This window comes from Mixophyes fleayi, chromosome 1 (assembly GCF_038048845.1).
Source record: "Mixophyes fleayi isolate aMixFle1 chromosome 1, aMixFle1.hap1, whole genome shotgun sequence".
In the NCBI taxonomy this organism is placed as follows: domain Eukaryota; kingdom Metazoa; phylum Chordata; class Amphibia; order Anura; family Limnodynastidae; genus Mixophyes; species Mixophyes fleayi.
In genome coordinates, this window is record NC_134402.1 from 307,590,879 (window position 1) to 307,614,187 (window position 23,309).

Below are 23,309 nucleotides of genomic sequence, written 5' to 3' on the forward strand. Positions count from 1 at the left end.
ATTACTGATTTAGTGAAAACATTCTAGTCCATTTTAATCAGTTTGATAAGACTGTATTGGTTGGTGATGTTTTAATTGCCTGGATGCAAATGGTTTAATGTTTTGTGTTTCCATTATTCAATTTGATCTGGTAAGAGAACGACAGTAGATGGGGAATAATTTGTGCAGTGGTGCATTATATTACACACACTTCTCTGTACTGTTCTCTCTAAAGCTTAGTTGACCATGAAAGACCCCTGAATTTTGTGTGTTTGTATGTATATGGGATAGAGAGACAGATAGCCACTTCCTGGTTTGTTATGTTTTTTATCTTGTTGTTATTCATTTTTGTTAGAGTGCCTATGCATAAGCATTTAGAACGATGAGTAGTATGTTTCCTCCTCTTGTGTATATATTGTATGTAGTCTTCTTACTTTCCAGCGCGTACCATTTAATCTAGTTGTTTTCCTATTAAGTCTAATTTACCCATTCCAATGCAATCTCCCTTTTTGGATCTTCGCCTGAACTGGCTACATTTATTTGCATTGATTGGTTGCTGATGAATTAATCGGTTATGTCTGGCACTGCTTGAGTAGCTGGTCAGTAGTGGCTGACTAGCATAGTGTTGGCTATTACACTCCTGGATGCATGTTCATTTTTTATAGCCACATTTGGTGTAACAGTTTTACATAATTAACAAGGTTAAAAAACAGGAAAAATTTCAATGAGTTGAATACAAGTGGCGGTAGATTATATAGAAAAAACATAAGGCTGAGTAATCATTGGGCAGACATTTTCAGTCTATGTAATTGTTAGTAAACGACGTGTAGCCTGTAGCATATATTGATAAGAAACCCACACAGGTGTATGATCTTCTTGACTGATTGTGGCTGTGTTGCTTGGTTATCTATAGTCAAAATTCATTACATTCATTATTGATGTACTTGATTGTTAAGGCTGGCTTGGCTTGTGCAATAAAGCTATTATTAGTGATGTTCATCCAGTTATGGTTGCATTGTTCTGTTACTGGTTGAGATGCTCCGATAAGTACAAATCTGGTCGGCCAGTTTGATAATTTTCTTACTTTGTCATATGTGGGCTAAAACAATTGTTTTACACAAACAGGATGGCTCATATTTTACTCAGCCAGGCCTTTGGTTGTAGGATTCCATCATTCAACCTGATGACTGAACGATCGGTACCATGCCTTTGTGCAGACATCTTACAATTACACTGTGATTTTGTTTGTTAGCTCAGAGACTGACTATAACTGTTTTATATGGATATTAGTTGAGCCTTTATGACTTAATTGGTTGGTTATTATTTAATTGCTTATCACTATTTATTAGATTGGAGTAACATGTTTCTGTCTGCAGACTGTTAATTCTATACAAGATTGGGGATGAATCTAGCAAATTTAGCTCACTTTATATAAGGTGGCAATGTTGGTTATTTGAACAAATGTAATTAGTATAATGTATCCTGACTAATTTTATGGTTGGTGGTTTGGCTGTAGTGTTTAGCTATTGCCCTATTGGTTGGTTATAATTGTGTTTGTCATTTATGTTTGTGCAGGTTATACAAGGTTCCTTACAATCCTGTTATCATAGATTATTCTTTCTTTGCTGGCTGTTATTGTCAGGGTAGCTTGTTAGTTTTCATAGAAAGAGTATATAGCAGAAGGTGTTGATTCCACGTTACCAGGGACTAGTGTGCTTAATTTGTTTTATGGATTATCCATCAATTAAGTTCATTCAGAAACAGAAACATAATTGACAAAAGTTTTATATATAGAAATAATAGAAGCAGATAAGTCAGACATTGAAAACCAACCTATATTTTATAGTACTTCAAATAGAAGTATCTTAATGTAATTTACTGGACGAAAAGGGGCATAGTAATAATGTTAATATGATTAACTGGTACTAACACATTTTTAAAAGTAAAAAAGGTTCGAATTAAAAATTTCTTAGGAAAGTACTAATTTTAATATATTTTTGCACATGTATGGGATGAAACAGAGGAGATCCTAATTATTAAAAAATAGTTTAGAATTATAGCTAATGGTGAAGGAAGATTTATATATCTTGGTTGTATTATTAATAAGGAAACTATACATGTTGGTAGTGAATGCCATTTAATTGTTATAAAGTGAGATGTTCTTCAGGACATCGCTGCATTACTTGGTCATGCCGTCGTTGGCTGCTCATTACTATGCTGGCTTGTGAAGGCTGCATAAATTGGCTAGTTGAGCCTGGCTTGGGTTCTGATTATGAAGAGGAGTATAAACAATTAAAGTGATTATCGATAATGAGGACAGCTCCATATTGAGCTTGTACGGAGGTATTTATTGATGTTGGTTGGTATATAAACGCGTTTCTTAAAATATGTCAGCTTGATCTTGTGAATACAATAGCAGATATCCTGCTATGTTTTTTATTCCTTTCTTTGACAATTTCACCCCCATTCTTGCACCAGCGCTTCACCCCATCCTCCCCCACTGTATATTAACCCCCCCCTCTACCAAGCTGTAGAATGGAACTCTTTAGTTAATAATTTCCATACTCATTAACATGCTAATGTTCTCAGGCTCACAGCTCTTTAATCACCTCAACATCAGACTCTGTGGGGAGCAGAATTATGAGGACTCCAGGGAGGGGGAGGAGAGAGAACAGCAGAATAGCCATTTAACCCTTACCTTGACATAACACATACGTTGTCAGATACTGGATTGGTTAGGTCCTTGCAAAACAATGAGAATTAGCTATATTTATCTCTTCCTCCACTAGTGACAAGCCTAGCAATGAATAATGCTATTTATATGTAAGGCACATACTAACAGTTGTTAAAACCATTTTGCCAGAAGATGTAGAACTGAAAGAATACGAATTATTCACTTAAATTCAGAAACCTAGTGATTAACCACTTGCTTTCCACAGATGCACGGCTGTTTATTTATCTTCTCTCACTGTATTTTTCTTTTGTACTTAGGGCTGTGTCTGAGATGATTCTTGCATGTCCACCGCACAGCTATGGATGCTGGTGAATGCTTCCTCACCTCTTCTGGGCAGGATGAAAAAAACTCCTGGCCTCTGGACCTCAATTTACCCCTCTGCCCGAAAGCCACCAAAGATACCCCTATCCTGCCTCCCAACCCCTCCCCAGAATCTTCATCCTCAGCATCCTCTTCTGCTTCTGCTAAAGGAGGAGGATATCGGGCTGTTAGTCCGACATCCTCCATCTTGCAGCCACCCCTCGTGACTCAAAATTCTCCAAATCCCACTTATCTGCCAAAGCTCTCATCTCCTTCACAGCCAAATTTCAAGAAGGAAGATAAGGATGGAGGGGAGGCCCTGGTGGGCCATGTGCTATTTTCTAGTGACGGAACTGTCTACCTCCTGAAAGACGAGGAAGAAGAGGAAGGTGCTCTTCCTTCCCCAGCTTCACCAAGAGACCCCCAAAAAAGCACAGTGCTACCACGTCCTCCACTCACCTCTTTTTGTCTCACCGCCACCTACCAAGGCTTTTGCTCTAACCAAATATCCCGACATACCTCAGCTGAGGCAGCCAGTCTCACTGAACCGGCGCCTGGCACCTCGCCCAGAATACAAGACCAACCCAAAGAAAAGGACGCGGGGGGGCAAAAGGGGGAAGATGATTTAAGACACAAGCCAACTGGGGAGTCCATCAGGACACAAAGGGTAGATGGTACGTGGATTTGTCTCCTATGCCAGCTCAACTTTAGAAGTGGAAGCCAGCTGGGATGTCATGCTTCACACTTCCATGGATTGGAACACCCATATCAAGATCAGCTGGCATCAGGAGAATCCTCTGGTATCATATATAGATCTAGTGGGCAACTTTTCCTTAGCCTTTTAGAACCAAAAAAAAGCCACAATGTGTTAGATGCTGGCCAGGAGCTAGAGAATGTTAACCTTTCTGGGGTCCAAACTGCCCCACTTTTAGACATAATCCAAAGTGCGCCTGAGCAGTCAGGAACATCAGAAAATTTTATGAAAAACACAAACCACAATGATACCAAAAGTCAAGTGGCTTTTCAAGGAAATCCAGAAGGAAGTCCCAAACTTTCTATGGGCCTGGTGCCCGACTCACCTCTAAGCTATCACAAATGTGATTCCACAGGAACAACATTCAACTCAAATGAAGCCAAAGATTCAAAGATCCACATAGATGAAAAGAATGGAGTAGCAAACTGGTGCTCAGAAGTATCTGAAGCTGTGGATGAAGACGGTGAAGAAGAGGTAGAGGATTTGCCAGAAAACAACCTCTCTGCCTCCCAGCCCTTGGACATCAATGAGCAACTACTCACAAACCAAAGCTTCTATGGCTCAATGATGACAAATTCCTTTGTACAAATGGCAGCCCTCCATGGCTCTGACAAAGGGGGTAACCAAACAGATGCAGACCGTGGGCCTTTGGCCCTCGATGAATGCACAGCATCCTCAGGCCCCCAACCATTCCAAAGTCTCTCTCTCCAGGGCCAGTTTGCCCTCCTACACTCCCGCAATTCTTGCAAAACTCTGAAATGTCCCAAATGCAACTGGCATTACAAATACCAACAGACACTGGATGTTCATATGAAGGAAAAGCATCCAGAAAGCCACAGCCACTGCTCTTATTGCCACAGTGGTCAGCAGCACCCACGCTTGGCCCGAGGTGAAAGCTACAATTGTGGCTATAAGCCATATCGTTGTGAAGCTTGCAATTATTCCACAACCACCAAGGGGAACCTCACTATACACATGCAGTCTGATAAACACCTGGCCAACCTCCAAGGTTTTCAAGGATCAGGCCCTACACCCAACCCAGCAGTGCCTCCCTTAGCAGCTCCAACAGCGAATACAGGACAGGGAGAAGCAGGTAACACATCACCTACAGACCGTCAGCTAAAGCAAAAGGCATCATGGCACTGTAAAGTGTGTAATTATGAAACTAATATCTCCCGAAACTTACGTATTCACATGACTAGTGAAAAGCACATGCAAAATGTACTACTGCTTCACCAGGGGCTTGGAATGGGGCAAGACAACTTCCCTTTCTATGGAGGTCCACTCGCACCGGAGCAGGCACTGGAACATCCACTGCTTTTCAATCCCATGCACTTCAGCTCATCTGGTAGCCAAGGTGAGGACAGGCACAGGTAACAAACCAACTTTCCAACATGTGTGTACTGTACATAAAGAAAAAACAAAACATGTTTTATACAACTAGTTAGTGAAGGTAACTTAATAACATTGGTCAATGTTGCAAATGTGCAGTTACCAATAACAATAAATCAGCAATTAGTATAATTATCAGTTATGTGCAAGTTGCACAGTGAAATCAATTGTCTCATTGGTTGCAACCATGTGGTGCAAATTTGCACTTTTGAGAAATGTTGGTAAGTAGACCTCACTGCATTTAGTCAGCGACATACAGTTACTATAGCAAAAAATACTCACGTCTTTTACATGTTTCACATTTTATTTTCCTATATCAAGGAATCTAAATGGATTGATTTGGGAATTCCTAATTCTGATTAACACAAAACACTCTGATGTTCATAAAAAAATCTACAGCTTTTATATAATTACAAATAAAGAATACAATAACCAGTTACAGTATTTACATCCTTTTTTAAATATGTATTACAAGTTTTGTTAAAATAGAGGCAAAATATATGGTACGAGATAGAGGCAACTTCTGGAAGAAAACTTTCTGCAGTCTGCACCTAGGATATGGGAAACAATTTATATTCCAGCAGGACAGTGACCCAAAGCCAGGGCCATCTTTTGGGGGTGCCACTGTACAGGACCATACGCCTAACGACTCCAGTAGCCTCTTAGCTCCTACAGTATTCACAGTATTAAAAAAAAAATGCAGAGCTCCTCCTCTTTAAGGGTGCAAAGCAAAAGAAGTGAAGTTGAAACACTACTTTCCATAGGTGCGGAACCACTGCCTGGGGCAGGGTAAGGTTAGAGAATTGCTGGGGACAGGATCAGGGAAAAGAGAACCAAGGGGAAGCAGGGTATCAGGGACCAAAAACAGTCATCTATGAACTACATGAAAGTGTTGGGAGAAAAGAGGGTGGGGAGGTGGGGTCAGCGTCGGACTGGCCCACCAGGATACCGGAAAAATCACTGGTAGGCCCCGCTGTCCTACGGCCACACCCCCTTCTAGAAGTGGGCGGAGCCCATCCAGCTCACCTGGGGGTCGATGTCCTCCTCAGCATCCCCGCTGTCCTCCTCTGCATTCCTGCTGCTGCAGATGACTGGCTGTCAGTGACAGCCAGTCATCTTTCACATAAGATCGCAGTTGCGATCGTGTGACCCGCCCACTCCTCCTGTCAGCTGACTGTCTTATGCTCCCTGAAGGACTAAGGACCAGAGAGGCTGCAGCAATGGGTAAGTAGATTTTTTTTATTTTATTCAATACTACTGGACATATCTTTTAATTTCATCCAAAGTACAGGACTTGCAGCATGAGACAGAATTCTCATATATATATATATATATATATATATATATATATATATATATATACACAAGTTAACCCGTGCATGATACTCATGCATTCTAGTCAAATCAAGCTACTTAAGGTGTTAAAAAGGTTCTTGTCATGCATTTGGGCCATAGCCCAGGCCTCAACCACCAACCACTCCCCACTGTCACCCCCGGCAACCACCAACCACTTCCCACTGTCACTTCTCCTTCAAGAAATATATATATATCTTTTTTAAAATCTTTATAAACACTTTTAACAATTAACAAATTAAATTAACAAATTAAAAACATCTTAGTATACCAAATTTCAACCCTTTCTGAATTTTTTTTCCCACACACACTAAGAATTTAGTAGGTCAGTGTATAACTCCGCCCAGCAGGTGGCGCTGCAGCTTGGTTTTATTTTTTACACACACACACACACACACACACACACACACACACACACACACACACACAGACAGACTAACACACGCCACTAGACATTTATATTATAGATATATATATACACACACACTATATATATATATATATATGGAGGGAAATAGATCTATTTATCAAATGTGAGCACTAATACTTTAATGTTGAGGCTGGAGAGAGGCCTAATTATTAAATGTGGGTGCTGTTGATTTAATGGCAGGGATGGTTGTCGTTTCAAGTCCCAGCATACCCTTCCAGCAATAAGCTGCTATATATTGGCAAAGCATGCTGGGGCGTTTAGTTTCACAACACCTGGAGTGCCACAGGTTAGCCAAGCCTGATTTTTGGTGACTGTTCTGCCCAATCTAAGATGCAGGTCAAGACTGTGTATTCTTTATACACAAACTGCATTCTTTATATATTACACTAAGGTGCTAGCTGTCCTTCGTGGCTGACCACTCCCCCTCTAGTGTCTGGTCCCGCCTCTATGATGGCTGACCACACCCCCTCTGGTGGGCCCCTAGTGTTGCAGTCCCCCGGTGGGCCCTTCGTGCCCCAGTCCGACACTGGTGGGGGTTACAAATAGCTTAAACACAAAAGATATTCAATGTCCTGGTGTTGCATGAATAATCTGTAGAATTATTTGAAAATTGCTGTTTACCAACTGCCCGTATCCAACATGATGGAGCTCAAGCAATATTGGAAACAATGAGTGAAAATTACAACGTCCAGTTGTGTAAAGATGGTTGAGACTTTCTGAAATTGTCTCACACCTATAATTGCTGATAAAAACAGCTTCTTCCAAGTACTAAAACAAGGTGGTTGGTACTTACGTAGCCAACGATCTTGTTCATTTTATTTGGAATTTATTTTAAAACAAGCTTTAGACCTTTTATTTTTTTTAATTTGACATTACAGATTATTTTGTGCTGATCAGTGATAGTGGGTCAATACATTAATAGCCAGTACAGCTAATTCAACATTTCAGAAAAATAAAAACTACTTTCCTTTGATGCAAAGCAAGATAAACATTATTAGTAATTATATGATCTGCAAAGGGCAACGCTTTACTCCACAGGTTAACATTCAGTTCTTGTAACTCTGTAAATATGGCACTTTCTTGGAGAATCATTAGCACAGAGAAGCTTTGACTACTTTTGTACTACGTTTATTAAACAAATGTATAACCCTTTCTTTACTATGTACTTTATGTGCCAATACACACAGTCACTACACAGAAAATGTTCTATCTGTACTGTTAATTAGTCATTTGTTAAATATGAAATCTCCCTTCCTGTAATTTCAGTGATCGATCTATTAATGGAAATCTACTGTTTTATTGTCTGTCTCTCTGCAGCTTGTAGTCTACTTACGCCAGATTCTCCATCAGGCTCACAGGTCAATGCTTTAGGTTCCTCTGCTATGGCCATTCCTGTACCTCCACCCCTACCGGACTCACCGTCTTCTTGCCCTGAGGAAGAGCTGTCACCTGGTGTATTCCGCTGTTTGGTGTGCCGCAGCTTTACCACTGATAGTCTGGAGGGATTACTGTCTCATGCCAGCAGAGGCCGTTCTCTACCGGAGAGGGAATGGAGAGAAGTCAGAGGAGACTTGCACTGCTGCCGCCTCTGCACCTATAGCACCCAGCTTAAGGCTAACTTCCAGCTGCATCTGAAGACCGACAAACATGCCCAAAAATATCAGTTAGCTGCCCATATGCGAGAGGGTGGTGCGGCTCTGGCCACTGCACAAGCTTCAGCAGCAGAACTTCCAATCAGCGGATACAGCCAGGCCTCCTCCTTCCCTCCTTTACACCTGCGATGTAACCTGTGTGAATATGAGAGCAACAGCAGAGAGAAAATACAGATGCATGTACAGGGAGGGGGACATGAAGAGAGCCTGCGTGTATACAAGGTGACTTATAGTCAGGGATATATCAAGTGCAGTATCCTTTTTCTACCATCTGATGTGTTAGGGAGCGTTATGATCATGTTATCTACGTTTTGTCTTAAAAGTTAGACCTTGCTTTTTCAGTGCTCCCTCTATTGTGACTGATTGTTTGCTTATGATCTGTGGCTGTAGAATTAACTGCATATATGGTTATTCAATGCGTATGCATTATCAACATCTACGTAGCTATAGGTTTGCAGTGCTGCTTAATGAGAGGTTAAACATCCTGCTATTATGAACACTATGCCTATAATAGTAATATTGCATACATGCTTCAACCATTCCTACCTCACAGGGAATTCACTTCAACTTTTGGAATGAAATCCACTTAGAGGTGGAAGGAGAAGATGCTCTCATATCTATCTATCTATCTATCTATCTATCTATCTATCTATCTATCTATCTATCTATCTTTCTATCTATCTATCTATCTCATATCAATTTATCTATCTGTCTATCCATCTCATATCTATCTGTCTATCCATCCATCTCATATATGTCTATCCATCCTTTTAATATCTGTTTATCTTATATCTATTTATCTATCAGTCTCATATCTGTCTTTCTTCCATCTCATATATATCTGTCTCATATCTATCTCTCTGTCTATCCATCCGTATCATATCTATGTCTATCCATCCGTCTCATATCTATCTATCTATCTATCTATCTATCTATCTATCTATCTATCTATCTATCTATCTTATATCAATTTATCTATCTGTCTCATATCTATCTGTCTATCCATCCATCTCATATCTGCCTGTCTATCCATCCGTCTAATATCTGTCTATCTAATATTTATTTATCTGTCAGTCTCATATCTGTCTTTCTTCCATCCCAACTCATATATATCTGTCTCATATCTATCTCTCTGTCTATCCATCCATCTCAAATCTATTTATCTGTCTGTCTGTCTATATATCCTTCTCATATCTATCTCTCTATCTGTCTATCAGTCTTATATCTGTCTTTCTCTCTCTCTGCCTGTCTATCCAACAGTCTCATATCTATCTCTCTATCTATCAGTCTAATGTCCATCTATCTCTGTCTGTCTATCTATCTATCTGTGTCATATCTATCTATCTATCTATCTATCTATCTATCTATCTATCTATATATCCATCTCATATCTGTCTGTCTATCTTTCTGTCTCATATCTATTTATCTATCTATGTATTTCATATCTATCTATCTATCTGTCTCATGTCTGTTTGTCTGTCTATCACATATCTAGATATTCGTCTTATATCTAATTGTCATATATTTTTTTAAAGTAGTGCACTGAGCCACTATTAACCCACCTGCACTAAAAAAAGAAGTAAAATTGTGGGAGGTACTGTCCTTGTAGGTTAAATGATAACTCTAGTTGAAAATCAGTGGGGTGAAGGATCAGCAGTACAAATAGCAAGAAAATAAGGTTTAAACCAAATGAGATATTTATTTGGATGAAAACATTTCTAGCACATTTATATTCCCACTTCTGGGGCTGACTGATTATTGGATAAATTCAGATTTGAACCAGTTACTCCACAAACTGAGTGAACTATAAGCATATTCATTCAGCAATTATACATTCTGTGGCTTTCAGTGGCAGTGATCACAAGCAATAAGATCTGTACATTACATACTATGACGTCAATCAGGTATTCTGTCCAGGTAGAACTCTTCTCTGGGGGCCAAAATTTCCCTGGGTGTAAAAAGAAAAATAAATAAATCTGAGACAACAAAAGTGTGAATTCATTCTGCTCTGCAGATTAATGGGAGCATGATAGCGGGAACGCAGAACCAAATTCCAGTGGAAAAACATGGGCAAAGCTCCGCAGCCGAATGCGGAATACGGCAAATATCATGTGGGACACTTTTGAAAATTCTGCTTTTTTAGTGTTATTAAATAACATGCAATATATTCCAAGCACCGACACATGTGTCAACAGCGATGAGTGTAGATGTTGATTAGAGATTAGCAAAATTTTGAAAACTGTTCCGCAAAATATTTGCATTGTTCCTCGTTTGGTTGTAAAATGTTATGATATTTCGCTGTTGGAATTTGACCTTAAGGGGCATATTCAATTGTGCCGTTTCCGCAGTGCGCTAAAACTACTACTGTTATTACGGTAGTAGTTAGCTGGATTTCAACTCGCAGCTCCCTGAGCCGTGAGCTGAAATCCAGCGAGAAAACTACCGTAATAACGTTTTTTACGCGCATTATTACCGTAGAGACAGCGAGATTTTCTGCGTTTCCACCGACAATTGAATATGCCCCTAAGTGTTCCATGTAGAGTTCCCCCTAACATTTTAATATTTTTAGATTTGCCCCTCCAAATCTTCAACCAGCAACATCACTAGACTGCCTGGTCCAGGTGTGGAAAAATGCATCACTGTGCGCCATAGCCCAATTTGGGTAGGAGCTGCTTGAGCCTCCCAGGTCTCCCGCTACACATTCAAGAGAGCAGATCTGGGGCCCATTGCACATGTGCTGGCTCAGAAGAGGCCCCAGCTCTGCTCTTCTGAGAAAGGATGTAGGGTGTAACGACCCTCTAGTGGGCCCCCTTCATCTCTGGATCCCGCAGCAGCCTCAAGCCCTATAGTTCCACTCTTGTCCTAGGTTTGTTTCCAATGTAACAGAGAGACTGCAAAAGTGGGGTCCCCCACTATAGTGAAAACCAACTCTGCTGGTAAGCGCAGGACTGTTCTCCTTGGGGGAGGGAGAGTGCACATAACAGCATGCTCTAACAAAGGAAGCCAGTTCCGTGCTGAAAAGCTTTGGGGGTTCTTCAAGCTCCCACCTTCGTGATTCCAGTATATATGTATGATCCCTGTCCATTATAAAAAAAAAATACACACATTTTTCAGGTAAACTTTAATTTAATAAATGAATCCCCAAAAACCCTCATTCACAACTTTATTAAATCTGAAAATAAGTGCTTGTCTTTTTTTTCTTGATCAGTCATAGTCCAAATGTGGGGGGAAAAAATCCCAAAAAATTCCCATAACATATGATCCAATCACCCACTATGACCAACTGCTGCAAAAAGATGAAGTTTCTCTGCTTCCATGCTGGCTGCTTGTGACTGCCTAGCATAGAAGGTGCTTCTCTTTACTCCCCGTTATAGTCTTCTCGTGTCTGTTGTGCGGTGGGAAATTTTTCATAAGAATTTTTCAGTATTCCCACTCGCACTATACAACGGATCAAAAAAGAAAATATTTTATTTCCTATTGGAACTACAATGGATTAAGAAAGGAGAAACATTTTGATTTTATATTTAATAAAGTGGTGAACAAGGGTTTGGGTGAGTAATTTATTCAATTAAAGTTTCTTTGAAAACACTGCACTTGTGTTTTTTCCCTCTTTTGACAGAGGTCTTAGGGACCTTTACCCGTTATACTGGGAGCACTGAGGTGGCAATGTTTCAATTACAGTTAAATACACCACCCACCACAGCTCTGGGTGATTCTATTCTGCGCGGGGAAAGCTGTTTATTCCAAATCCCCAGGAACTAACGCTGGAGCTGGTAGTCACTATAAAACCGTGGGACCCCACACTTGCGGCCTCCCTGTTATAGTGGAAAACACCCCAGGCTGTCTAGTGCTAGTTCTAGTACTAGTGTTAGTTGGAGATTTGAAGGGCAGCATACTGTCCTTTTTTTAAAATGTATTTAAGGCACTGTACATGCAGAATAGCAATTTCAATACAAGCGGAAACCGAAGATTATATTGCCAGAATTTTGTAGAAACGGGCTATTCCTCCACAATATTTCACTGTGATTTCATTCATCTAATTTGGTTATTGACACATTCTATGTGATAGTTTAAAAATTGCAACACACTACATACTGTGTGTAACATCATGTTAAGTGAAGAACACTATATGATGGAGCAGCTTAAGCGGAACCTTGCGGGATGTTAGGTTACTAAAGCTTCACTTATTTTTGAGGTGCAAGCAATATATATATGCGGGAAAACATTACGCAAGACTCCCATGGGATTTCACTTTTAATTGAATCTGCCCCATTGTGTTATAAATTGACAATGCAGCACTTTACCTATTAATATCCTTTAGTTATATAATACATTCAACAGCGCTATACAATCAGGGGGGGGGGGGGGGGGGGGCAAATTGACCATACCATGAATGACAATACAGTAGCACAAAAACACGCGGTGAGTCCTGGGGGTATAATTACTAAACTGCAGGTTTGAAAAAGTGGAGATATTGCCTATAGCAACCAATCAGATTCTAGTTATCATTTATTTAGTACATTCCACAAAATGACAACTAGAATCTGATTGGTTGCTATAGGTAGCATCTTCACTTTTTCAATCCCGCAGTTTAGTAAATATACCCCCTAGTCTTATAATCTAAAGCAGAGGTGCCCAAACTGAGTCCTCAAAAGCTACCAATAGGTCACGTTTTCAGGATTTCTTTAATCATGTACAGGGGAGTTAATCTGAAATCCTGAAAACATAAACTGTTGGTAGCCCTTGAGAACTGGGTTTTAGTAATCTGATCTAAAGAATATCTGGTAGTGATAGTGCAGCACACACTACATGTAAGTTATATCTTGATAGAGATAAAAACTACATATTATGCATGACATCTTGCTAGTGCAGCGATCTATCTACAGTGGGTGACATCTTGCTAGTGCAGCGATCTACAGTGGGTGACATCTTGCTAGTGCAGCGATCTATCTACAGTGGGTGACATCTTGCTAGTGCAGCGATCTACAGTGGGTGACATCTTGCTAGTGCAGCAATCTATCTACAGTGGGTGACATCTTGCTAGTGCAGCGATCTATCTACAGTGGGTGACATCTTGCTAGTGCAGCGATCTATCTACAGTGGGTGACATCTTGCTAGTGCAGCGATCTATCTACAGTGGGTGACATCTTGCTAGTGCAGCGATCTATCTACAGTGGGTGACATCTTGCTAGTGCAGCGATCTATCTACAGTGGGTGACATCTTGCTAGTGCAGCGATCTATCTACAGTGGGTGACATCTTGCTAGTGCAGCGATCTATTTACAGTGGGTGACATCTTGCTAGTGCAGCGATCTATCTACAGTGGGTGACATCTTGCTAGTGCAGCGATCTATCTACAGTGGGTGACATCTTGCTAGTGCGGCGATCTATCTACAGTGGGTGACATCTTGCTAGTGCAGCGATCTATCTGCAGTGGATGACATCTTGCTAGTGCAGCGATCTATCTACAGTGGGTGACATCTTGCTAGTGCAGCGATCTATCTACAGTGGGTGACATCTTGCTAGTGCAGCGATCTATCTACAGTGGGTGACATCTTGCTAGTGCAGCGATCTACAGTGGGTGACATCTTGCTAGTGCAGCGATCTATCTACAGTGGGTGACATCTTGCTAGTGCAGCGATCTACAGTGGGTGACATCTTGCTAGGGCAGCGATCTATCTACAGTGGGTGACATCTTGCTAGTGCAGCGATCTACAGTGGGTAACATCTTGATAGTGCAGCGATCTATCTACAGTGGGTGACATCTTGCTAGTGCAGCGATCTATCTACAGTGGGTGCCATCTTGCTAGTGCAGCGATCTATCTACAGTGGGTGACATCTTGCTAGTGCAGCGATCTATCTACAGTGGGTGACATCTTGCTAGTGCAGTGATCTATCTACAGTGGGTGACATCTTGCTAGTGCAGCGATCTATCTACAGTGGGTGATATCTTGCTAGTGCAGCGATCTATCTACAGTGGGTGACATCTTGGTAGTGCAGCGATCTATCTACAGTGGATGACATTTTGCTAGTGCAGTGATCTATCTACAGTGGGTGACATCTTGCTAGTGCAGTGATCTATCTACAGTGGGTGACATCTTGCTAGTGCGGCGATCTATCTACAGTGGGTGACATCTTGCTAGTGCGGCGATCTATCTACAGTGGGTGACATCTTGCTAGTGCGGCGATCTATCTACAGTGGGTGACATCTTGCTAGTGCAGCGATCTATTTACAGTGGGTGACATCTTGCTAGTGCAGCGATCTATTTACAGTGGGTGACATCTTGCTAGTGTAGCGATCTATCTACAGTGGGTGACATCTTGCTAGTGCAGCGATCTATCTACAGTGGGTGACATCTTGCTAGTGCAGCGATCTATCTACAGTGGGTGACATCTTGCTAGTGCAGTGATCTATCTACAGTGGGTGACATCTTGCTAGTGCAGCGATCTATCTACAGTGGGTGACATCTTGCTAGTGCAGCAATCTACAGTGGGTAACATCTTGATAGTGCAGCGATCTATCTACAGTGGGTGACATCTTGCTAGTGCAGCGATCTATCTACAGTGGGTGCCATCTTGCTAGTGCAGCGATCTATCTACAGTGGGTGACATCTTGCTAGTGCAGCGATCTATCTACAGTGGGTGACATCTTGCTAGTGCAGTGATCTATCTACAGTGGGTGACATCTTGCTAGTGCAGCGATCTATCAACAGTGGGTGATATCTTGCTAGTGCGGCAATCTATCTACAGTGGGTGACATCTTGCTAGTGTGGCGATCTATCTACAGTGGGTGACATCTTGCTAGTGCAGCGATCTATCTACAGTGGGTGACATCTTGCTAGTGCAGCGATCTATCTACAGTGGGTGACTTCTTGCTAGTGCGGTGATCTATCTACAGTGGGTGACATCTTGCTAGTGCGGTGATCTATCTACAGTGGGTGACATCTTGCTAGTGCAGCGATCTATATACAGTGGGTGACATCTTGCTAGTGCGGCGATCTATCTACAGTGGGTGACATCTTGCTAGTGCGGCGATCTATCTACAGTGGGTGACATCTTGCTAGTGCGGCGATCTATCTACAGTGGGTGACATCTTGCTAGTGCGGTGATCTATCTACAGTGGGTGACATCTTGCTAGTGCAGCGATCTATCTACAGTGGGTGACATCTTGCTAGTGCAGCGATCTATCTACAGTGGGTGACATCTTGCTAGTGCAGCGATCTATCTACAGTGGGTGACCTCTTGCTAGTGCAGAACACAATGTGATTGACATACTAGTAGAGAAATACACTAGATATTGTGAATGGCATCTTGCTAGAGGCACACTATATATTATTTCTCCGATGGTGTGAATAACATTGATAATGCAATATACTACATATTGTGTATCTTGAGCATGAAACAATGCTAGAGAAACATACTATATAGTGTGCAGGATATTTTGCTAGCGGAGCACACATTTACTGTATGTTTTGAAGCTAGTAAAGCTTGCTACCTATTGTGTGTGACATCTTTGCATATAGTAAAGGACCTATTACATGTACAGAGCACAGTACATATTGTGCTTTATTATAGTTTTGCGCATTAGCACCAGAAGGTGTCAAAATAGTTCTCAATAATTTACTATGAGAAATGAAGTTACAAAGCTACTCATTCCTTGTGAAAAGAGGGATCAGTTGTGAGCACTGTAGTTGTGTTTATCATGGTGACCCATGTATAGGTACTCTGAGCTGCATTCTTCCTTGATGAATAGTGAAAGACAACACATCGCAGATGGGTATGAGGGATTCAGATCAGTAATAAAATGTTAAATATGTAAGGCATTAGTAGGACAGCCGTTGCTAGTTGTATGTTGTCTTCTATAGCACAACCATATCACAATGCGCTTTACAATCTTTAAAGTCTTTACTACACATATATATATACTATGCTCCATTTTTTCAGAAACCAGTTAGCATAGCAGTCTGTGTTTGGAAACTGGAGCGCCCAGAGGAAACCAGGAAGAACATACAATCTTCTCACGTGTCATGGACAGCAATGATAACTGCTGAGCCTCCATTATACCTCTAATATTTGCTAGATGGACTTTATGTACAATGCACCTAAATTGTATAGGAGTATTTCGGTGAAATACGCCCAAAAAATTCCTGCACGGACCACTGAAACCTTATTCAGTCTGGTCTTCTGATGAAACCCCCCGGCCCGTACATGTTTGGATCTTCCACAATAAGTTTAGCAGAGATAAAGGTTTGCTGCAAACAGCTGAATTTACTATTTTTCATGGCCAGGGTTTCCTTGGATATATATTATTTAGTAAATACTTTATCTGTATGTGTTCATGTCTTTTTTTCTCTTAGCGCACAAGCTTTTGCTGCAAGGCCTTTAAAATTATACAGTCATCATTATATATCTACTATATAAATGCCTAGTGGCGTGTGTGGAAAAAAAAAAACCCAAGCTGCATCGCCACCTGCTGGGCAGAGTTATATACTGACCTATATATTTCTTGAAGGAGAAGTGACAGTTGGGAGTGGTTGGTGGTTGCCGGGGGTGACAGTGGGGAGTTTTTAACACCTTAAGTAGCTTGATGAAGGATGTAGCGATGAAGATGATGGATGAGGTGATGGAGAAAAATGATGAGGTGGTGACATGTGGACAAAACCACGTTAAAAAAGGGCGCTTGCGTCGGGAAGTAACGCTCTTCCCCTTAGGAGGCCTAGGCTAGGCCCAAATGCATGACAAGAACCTTTTTAACACCTTAAGTAGCTTGATTTGACTAGAATGCATGAGTATCATGCACGGGTTAACTTGTGTATATATGTATATATATATATATATATATATATATATATATATATATATATATATATAAAATCCTGTGTAGACACGGGTTGAGAATTTGTGATATCTTGCTTGCTGCATTTATTTACAAAGTGCAAAACAGCACATAAAAATGGGTATAAAATGCAGACTTAAATCAATTCTACAAGGCTTTACTGACATGGTTTGGCTCCATAAATTGAATGTATTTTGCTGTAAATGCTTGGCATACAAACAGGTAAAGAAAGTAAACAAGTTTGCCAAAACACGCACTGCCGTTAAATAACAATTTATTTACTGATTAAAGTCAGTAACTTGGTCAATATGGCACACGTTAACCAAAACACGGCAATGTGCACTGAGCAACTTCTAAATTATTTTCTCAGGTTCAGGTAAAGGCAGTACAGATTATATAAAAATATTGTTTTTCGGTGAAGCTGACTCTCTACCATGACAAATAGGGTATTTTTGGGGTATAGTTGTAAGCAACCTCTTGTGCTTGGCAATATGGGGGCTCGCTAATGTCTTAAAGTCCCTGATAGGAAAATGCTCTGCTCATGAATATTTGACTTCTTTTCCTGTTGGAGTAACCTCCTCTGAATGAAATATTTGAGGTTAACATCTCTCATCAATTAATGAATTCATCCCAGGTTACTGTAAAGGTAGCTTCACAGATCATTATGTACTGCATATTATGGGACATGTTTGATGCTCAGAGAAAATGTACACTTTAAGGGGCATATTCAATTAGGTCCCGGGATCACAATAATGCAGATTTTCCTCCATAGGTTTGCAATGGAAAATCATAGTTGTTGCTTTGCTGCAGATTACCTTCACGTCCCGTTCCGGAGCGTTACTGTGATCCCAGGATCTAATTGAATATGCCCCTAAATATTAAACAGTGTAACAAATGGATTTGGTTTATTCTTGTGTTCCAACTCTTACTAAAAGTATGAAGTATATAAAACATTTTGAGGTATATTTACTAAACTACGGGTTTGAAAAGTGGAGATGTTGCCTATAGCAACCAGATTCTAGTTATCATTTATTTAGTACATTCTACAGTTTAGTAAATATACCCCTTTGCCTCATATTCTACTCTTGCCATCTGTATATATCGCCCAGTATTAAGAGGTGTGGATACTAATCAGCTCTATGCACGTGTCGTATGTACAGTTTCTGCAGGCTATTGAAGGTGCTGGAGGGAGCGATGTATGTTTTCGCTGCGCTCCATGTGACAGCACTGCAGGCTCTCGCATTGGGATGATGTCACATCTACGTTCAACAAGTCACCACCAAAGTCTTACACAATGGAGGCTTACACATGGAGAAGCTGTACTCGAAAGAATTATAAGTGTCTGTAGAAACCAGCAGGAACATGGTAAGGCCCAGTTATGTTCACTCACTGATCATATTAAAATAAGTCAGGTAACACATACTTGCCAACATTAGTTTTTCTTTTTCCGGGAGATGCCGGCTGGGACGTGGGCGTGCAGGGGGCGGGGCACCAAAATCGCGTCATTTTGGCCCCGCCCTCGTGACGGAATGACGCAAATCGCGTCATTTTACAGTGGGGCCGGGTGAATCGCGGCGTTTAAACTGAATTCTGCCCACTTCCTATCAGGGAGATTGCCACACTCGTCCGGGAGATTCTCGCAAAATGCGGGAGTCTCCCGGACATTCCGGGAGAGTTGGCAAGTATGAGGTAAGTATGTGTGTCCTGTGTCCATTTAATGTATTCAGGCAGTCTAGCGATTCAGCAAACAATAAAGACCTATTAGGAACTGTTCAATCTTGAAAATAATTACCAGGTGAAAATCCCAGAATTAGCAGCAGACACCAATTTTCAAGTAATTGCAGCATGAACTCTCTCCAGCCTTAGAATGCATACTCAGACATATGTTGCCGTGGCCTTCATTTCTGAAAAATGATTCATACATGTCTGGTGTCTTTTAAAACTACAATGAGTATTCTAATTGCATTTGTGGGAACAGTTAGGGGGATCTGTAAGCTTCACTTCCTGGGGCAACATGTAAATAAACGTCTCTCAGTTAGGACAGGAGACTTCTGGGTAATATTACTTACAGAGCAACCATTTAATTTATACTTTATCCATCAAGTTATTGGAAACAGATGTGTCCTAACTTTTGGCCCTTAAGACTGCACTAGACCCAAATATTAGATTTTAGGAAAAACTAAATACATTTGTTCTATTAAAATATATAATTAGCATGTTCACAAGCATACTGCACACAGACAGTGACACAATATGAGTACTTGAATTCAGACACAGGACACACATTAGCATGTTAAAGACAGACCTCTGAATGTGTCGATACACGCTAAAAATTCCCATAATCAGTTAGGTTGTTTAAGGCTGCATATTGATGCATGTATCATGCCCCAAAAGCCACTGATCATGTCCAATATATGATTAAGATCTATCGGATGTTGATTGGAACTGGTGTAATTATGTTTTTGGACGATTACTGCAATGTGACCATGTGTGCAGCCTCCATCCTACCACTATGGTTCAGTCTCAGCCCATCGCATGTCATCCATCCACATTTTAGGCCTAGTACAGACCCTTTCCACACCCCCCATCTCATTTATTACTACTATCTTTTCTCTCTTTCACCATGTTATCTTTCTATCCCTGTCTTTGTTTTCCAGCACTAACGTCCCTCTCCCAGAACTGCCCCTGCCTCACACATCTTTGGGACAGGTGCTAATACTATGCCTTGTACTCTTATTACCACTGCTCCTCATGTAGTGTAGTGTTGTCACTGATGGCTACCACCTGGAAGCATCATTGTGTACTACATGTATGACAGTGATAAAGTATAGGGACCTATGAGTAAAGGTCTCAGTGATGTCACTAGTTCCTGGTCCCGCTTCGTTATGAATAGGTGACAGGTACAATTAAATTGACCTTGGCTTATGCATCCCTAATAATGGGAGAGCGATCACCTACCTCACCAAGCACACAAAAGGAAGCTTTCATTTCCCAAACCTGTGATCCCTGCTCACTGATTATTACTTGTCATATATTGATCATTCAGATTATAAACACGCTATAACATAATGTTACATTGTAAAACAAAATGTGGTACAGTACAACACAAGCCAGTATTAATATTGCCTTTAACAATACATTGGAGTTCCATGTGTTTTCAAATAAAATAAATATGACGGAGAAGTAAAATAATATCTAGAACACATTAATACTATTTATTTCACTTTCTTCTATAGCTGTTATCTTCCTTTTGTGGTTGTGTCTCCCTTGCACTCAGTATTACTCTCTGGCACCCCCCTTGCTTCCCCTCCTTTTCTCCTGGCTCTCAGCCCATCTAGAGATCAATATTTTATGATTTTGGCGGCTGTTGAATGGTGTTAAAGAACTTTAACACTTTAATTAGCTGAAACGGAAATAAATTCCCTACAACTGTCAATTTTCAGTATAATCGTTTATCCGGTGACACTGCGTCTGTCCTCTCATTTCTCTCTGCCTGCCTCTATGTCTCTTACTGCCCGGTCCCTTGCCTACATGCCTTCTGCCCCAAAATGTTTCCCTGATAATAAAATCACCACATATAAGTTCAGTATTGAAGATTAGTATTGCCTGTGTTTTATGTCTGACTGATGTGCATTTTCTGTATAAATGAATATGATTGACTTATTGGAATGACTGTCCATGGTATGGAACAACAGGCTGGATGTTGTATGTTTTATTCTTGCTTACTGTAAAATGTATTCTCTTAATTAAATTCCCTTTAATTCCATATGTAATCAGGATTTGCATTGCACATGCTAAACAATTTGAAATGCACCACTGGCTAGCAGGGTATCAGTAATTAGCATAATGAAACGTAATGGTCTTTGTTAAACTGGACTTCACATCAAATGCTGTATTTATCCAATTCAGTATATGTGTACTAAATGTATTTTGCTTATATGCCGTTTCTTTTAACTGAGACATATTTATTGTAATTTCAGGTAAAGTCTCAAAGACCCCAGAGGTTATATCAAATCCAGATCCAGGGGAGGAGAACACAGACACATCCCAGGGTGAGACAGAGGACTTCCGTTACAATCACAAATTTAGATGTGATCATGTCAAAGTTTAGAACCAGGGGCCTTTAATATGAATAAATCCTCCATTGTATTTTTCCATAATAACCCACTCGTTAACTCTCAAACCTTGTAGAACTGTTCATTGATTTAGGACTAGTAACACCAGCAATGGCCAATTCATATATGGCTAGTGATCCCTTAACTTATTCCTGCACTAGTTTATTTTCAGTCTGTTCTCAGTGTATTGTGCTTGTGAATTAGTATGCTAGTTGTGGTTAATAAATCATGCATGCAACTCTCCCAATATGATTAGCCATAGACGTCTTTATGTAGTAGCTGTATGACCAGTAAGCCTTCGAACCTCTCTCTGTGTAGGACCAGTAAGTCCTTAACCTTTGTTTGTTAGTTGTTTGTCCCTTCCTGACCCCTGATCTCCTGATTCAGCTTCTGCACAGGATGAGACGTCGAGGACTGAGGGTGAAAAAGCTGCAGAAGGGACTACGGTAAGCGTCCTCCAACTAAACATGTGTCACTGAGGGTCCTGGGCACAGCGTCCTTGGGGTCACTTATGTGAGGATGTGCGACCAGATTCACCCCTTCACTCTTCCTTTTACAGTGTACCTCTTTACAATTGTTTGTACATTCATCAGAATACAGCCTGTTTATTCACAAGCAACTAGTGACGTCACAGAGGCACGAGGCACGAGGCACAGTAGTGATGGCACTAGTTCCTAGTAAAATGATAGGCTGAATACTGAATATTGGCCAGTCATAAACAAACCGTATTAAACATATATATCCTCTCTCTATTTGGCAGTTGAGATCACCTCCTATTACATTTGGTGCTGCTTGGGTCTTTCCATAGCATTGGAGATCCAACACAGCAATTGTAAGACTTTCAGTGACAGCTGCTGCATCAGAGCCCTTCTGCTGTGCAGAGAGACAAGCAGCAGCAACCGTGATCAACTATCATCATCATCATCATCATCATCATTTATTTATATAGCGCCACTAATTCCGCAGCGCTGTACAGAGAACTCATTCACATCAGTCACTGCCCCATTGGAGCTTACAGTCTAAATTCCCTACTATAGACACACACTCACACACAGACAGATAGACAGACAGGGAGAAACTAGGGTCAATTTTCGATTGCAGCCAATTAACCTACAAGTATGTTTTTTGGAGTGTGGGAGGAAACCGGAGCACCCGGAGGAAACCCACGCAAACACAGGGAGAACATACAAACTCCACACAGATAAGGCCATGGTTGGGAATCGAACTCATGACCCCAGTGCTGTGAGGCAGACGTGCTACCCACTAGGCCACTGTGCTGCCCATAACTATGAAAACAAAATAGTCGGTGTCCCAGGGAAGGACCCCGACTAAAGATTATTTTTGGGAAGGGAGGCTTTATCTATTTCCAGATACAAAGTAGTTTAGGAATTAGGGTGTTTGGGTGGAAAGCAAATAGTAGCAGCTAAATTATATACTTTGTTCATTTCATTTGTGTTTAAGCAAAAGAGTTTGATTATTTCAGTTTCTATTGAAAATAAGCGATTAAAAAAAGAAAGAAAAAAAAAATCTCCCAGCTACAAAGTAGTTACTAGTCACAGTTGTAGTAAAAAGCAGGCTCTAGTCCCAGCATTCCCAGTCTTTACTCCTGTCACATGTTCTGCATTACACAGGAGCAGCAGGAAGTGATGAGACATCTTTCCCAGGGAGGGGGGCGGGCAGCTGAGGGTTAAACACAGGCCCAAGTCTGTAACACCCAGCAGGGGAGGAGATAGAAGGGGGAGAGGATTGTTTACCAGCTAGGCCG

The 23,309-nt window shown here is 40.9% G+C and overlaps 1 protein-coding gene across 7 annotated transcripts in view; it reads left to right on the plus strand.

Moving 5' to 3' along the window:
• ZFHX2 (zinc finger homeobox 2) overlaps nt 1-23,309 on the plus strand; it is an 81,657-nt gene that overhangs the window by 16,807 nt on the left and 41,541 nt on the right. For all 7 annotated transcript variants that reach the window (XR_012692546.1, XR_012692549.1, XM_075211239.1 and 4 more), the window contains exons 2-6: nt 2,971-5,124; nt 8,260-8,816; nt 18,590-18,794; nt 21,410-21,481; nt 21,932-21,990. Coding sequence is in view for 5 of the 7 variants with exons in the window: in XM_075211239.1 (XP_075067340.1) it covers nt 3,012-5,124; nt 8,260-8,816; nt 18,590-18,794; nt 21,410-21,481; nt 21,932-21,990 (3,006 nt within the window). In the remaining 2 variants the exon portion in view is untranslated. The remainder of the gene's footprint in view (nt 1-2,970; nt 5,125-8,259; nt 8,817-18,589; nt 18,795-21,409; nt 21,482-21,931; nt 21,991-23,309) is intronic.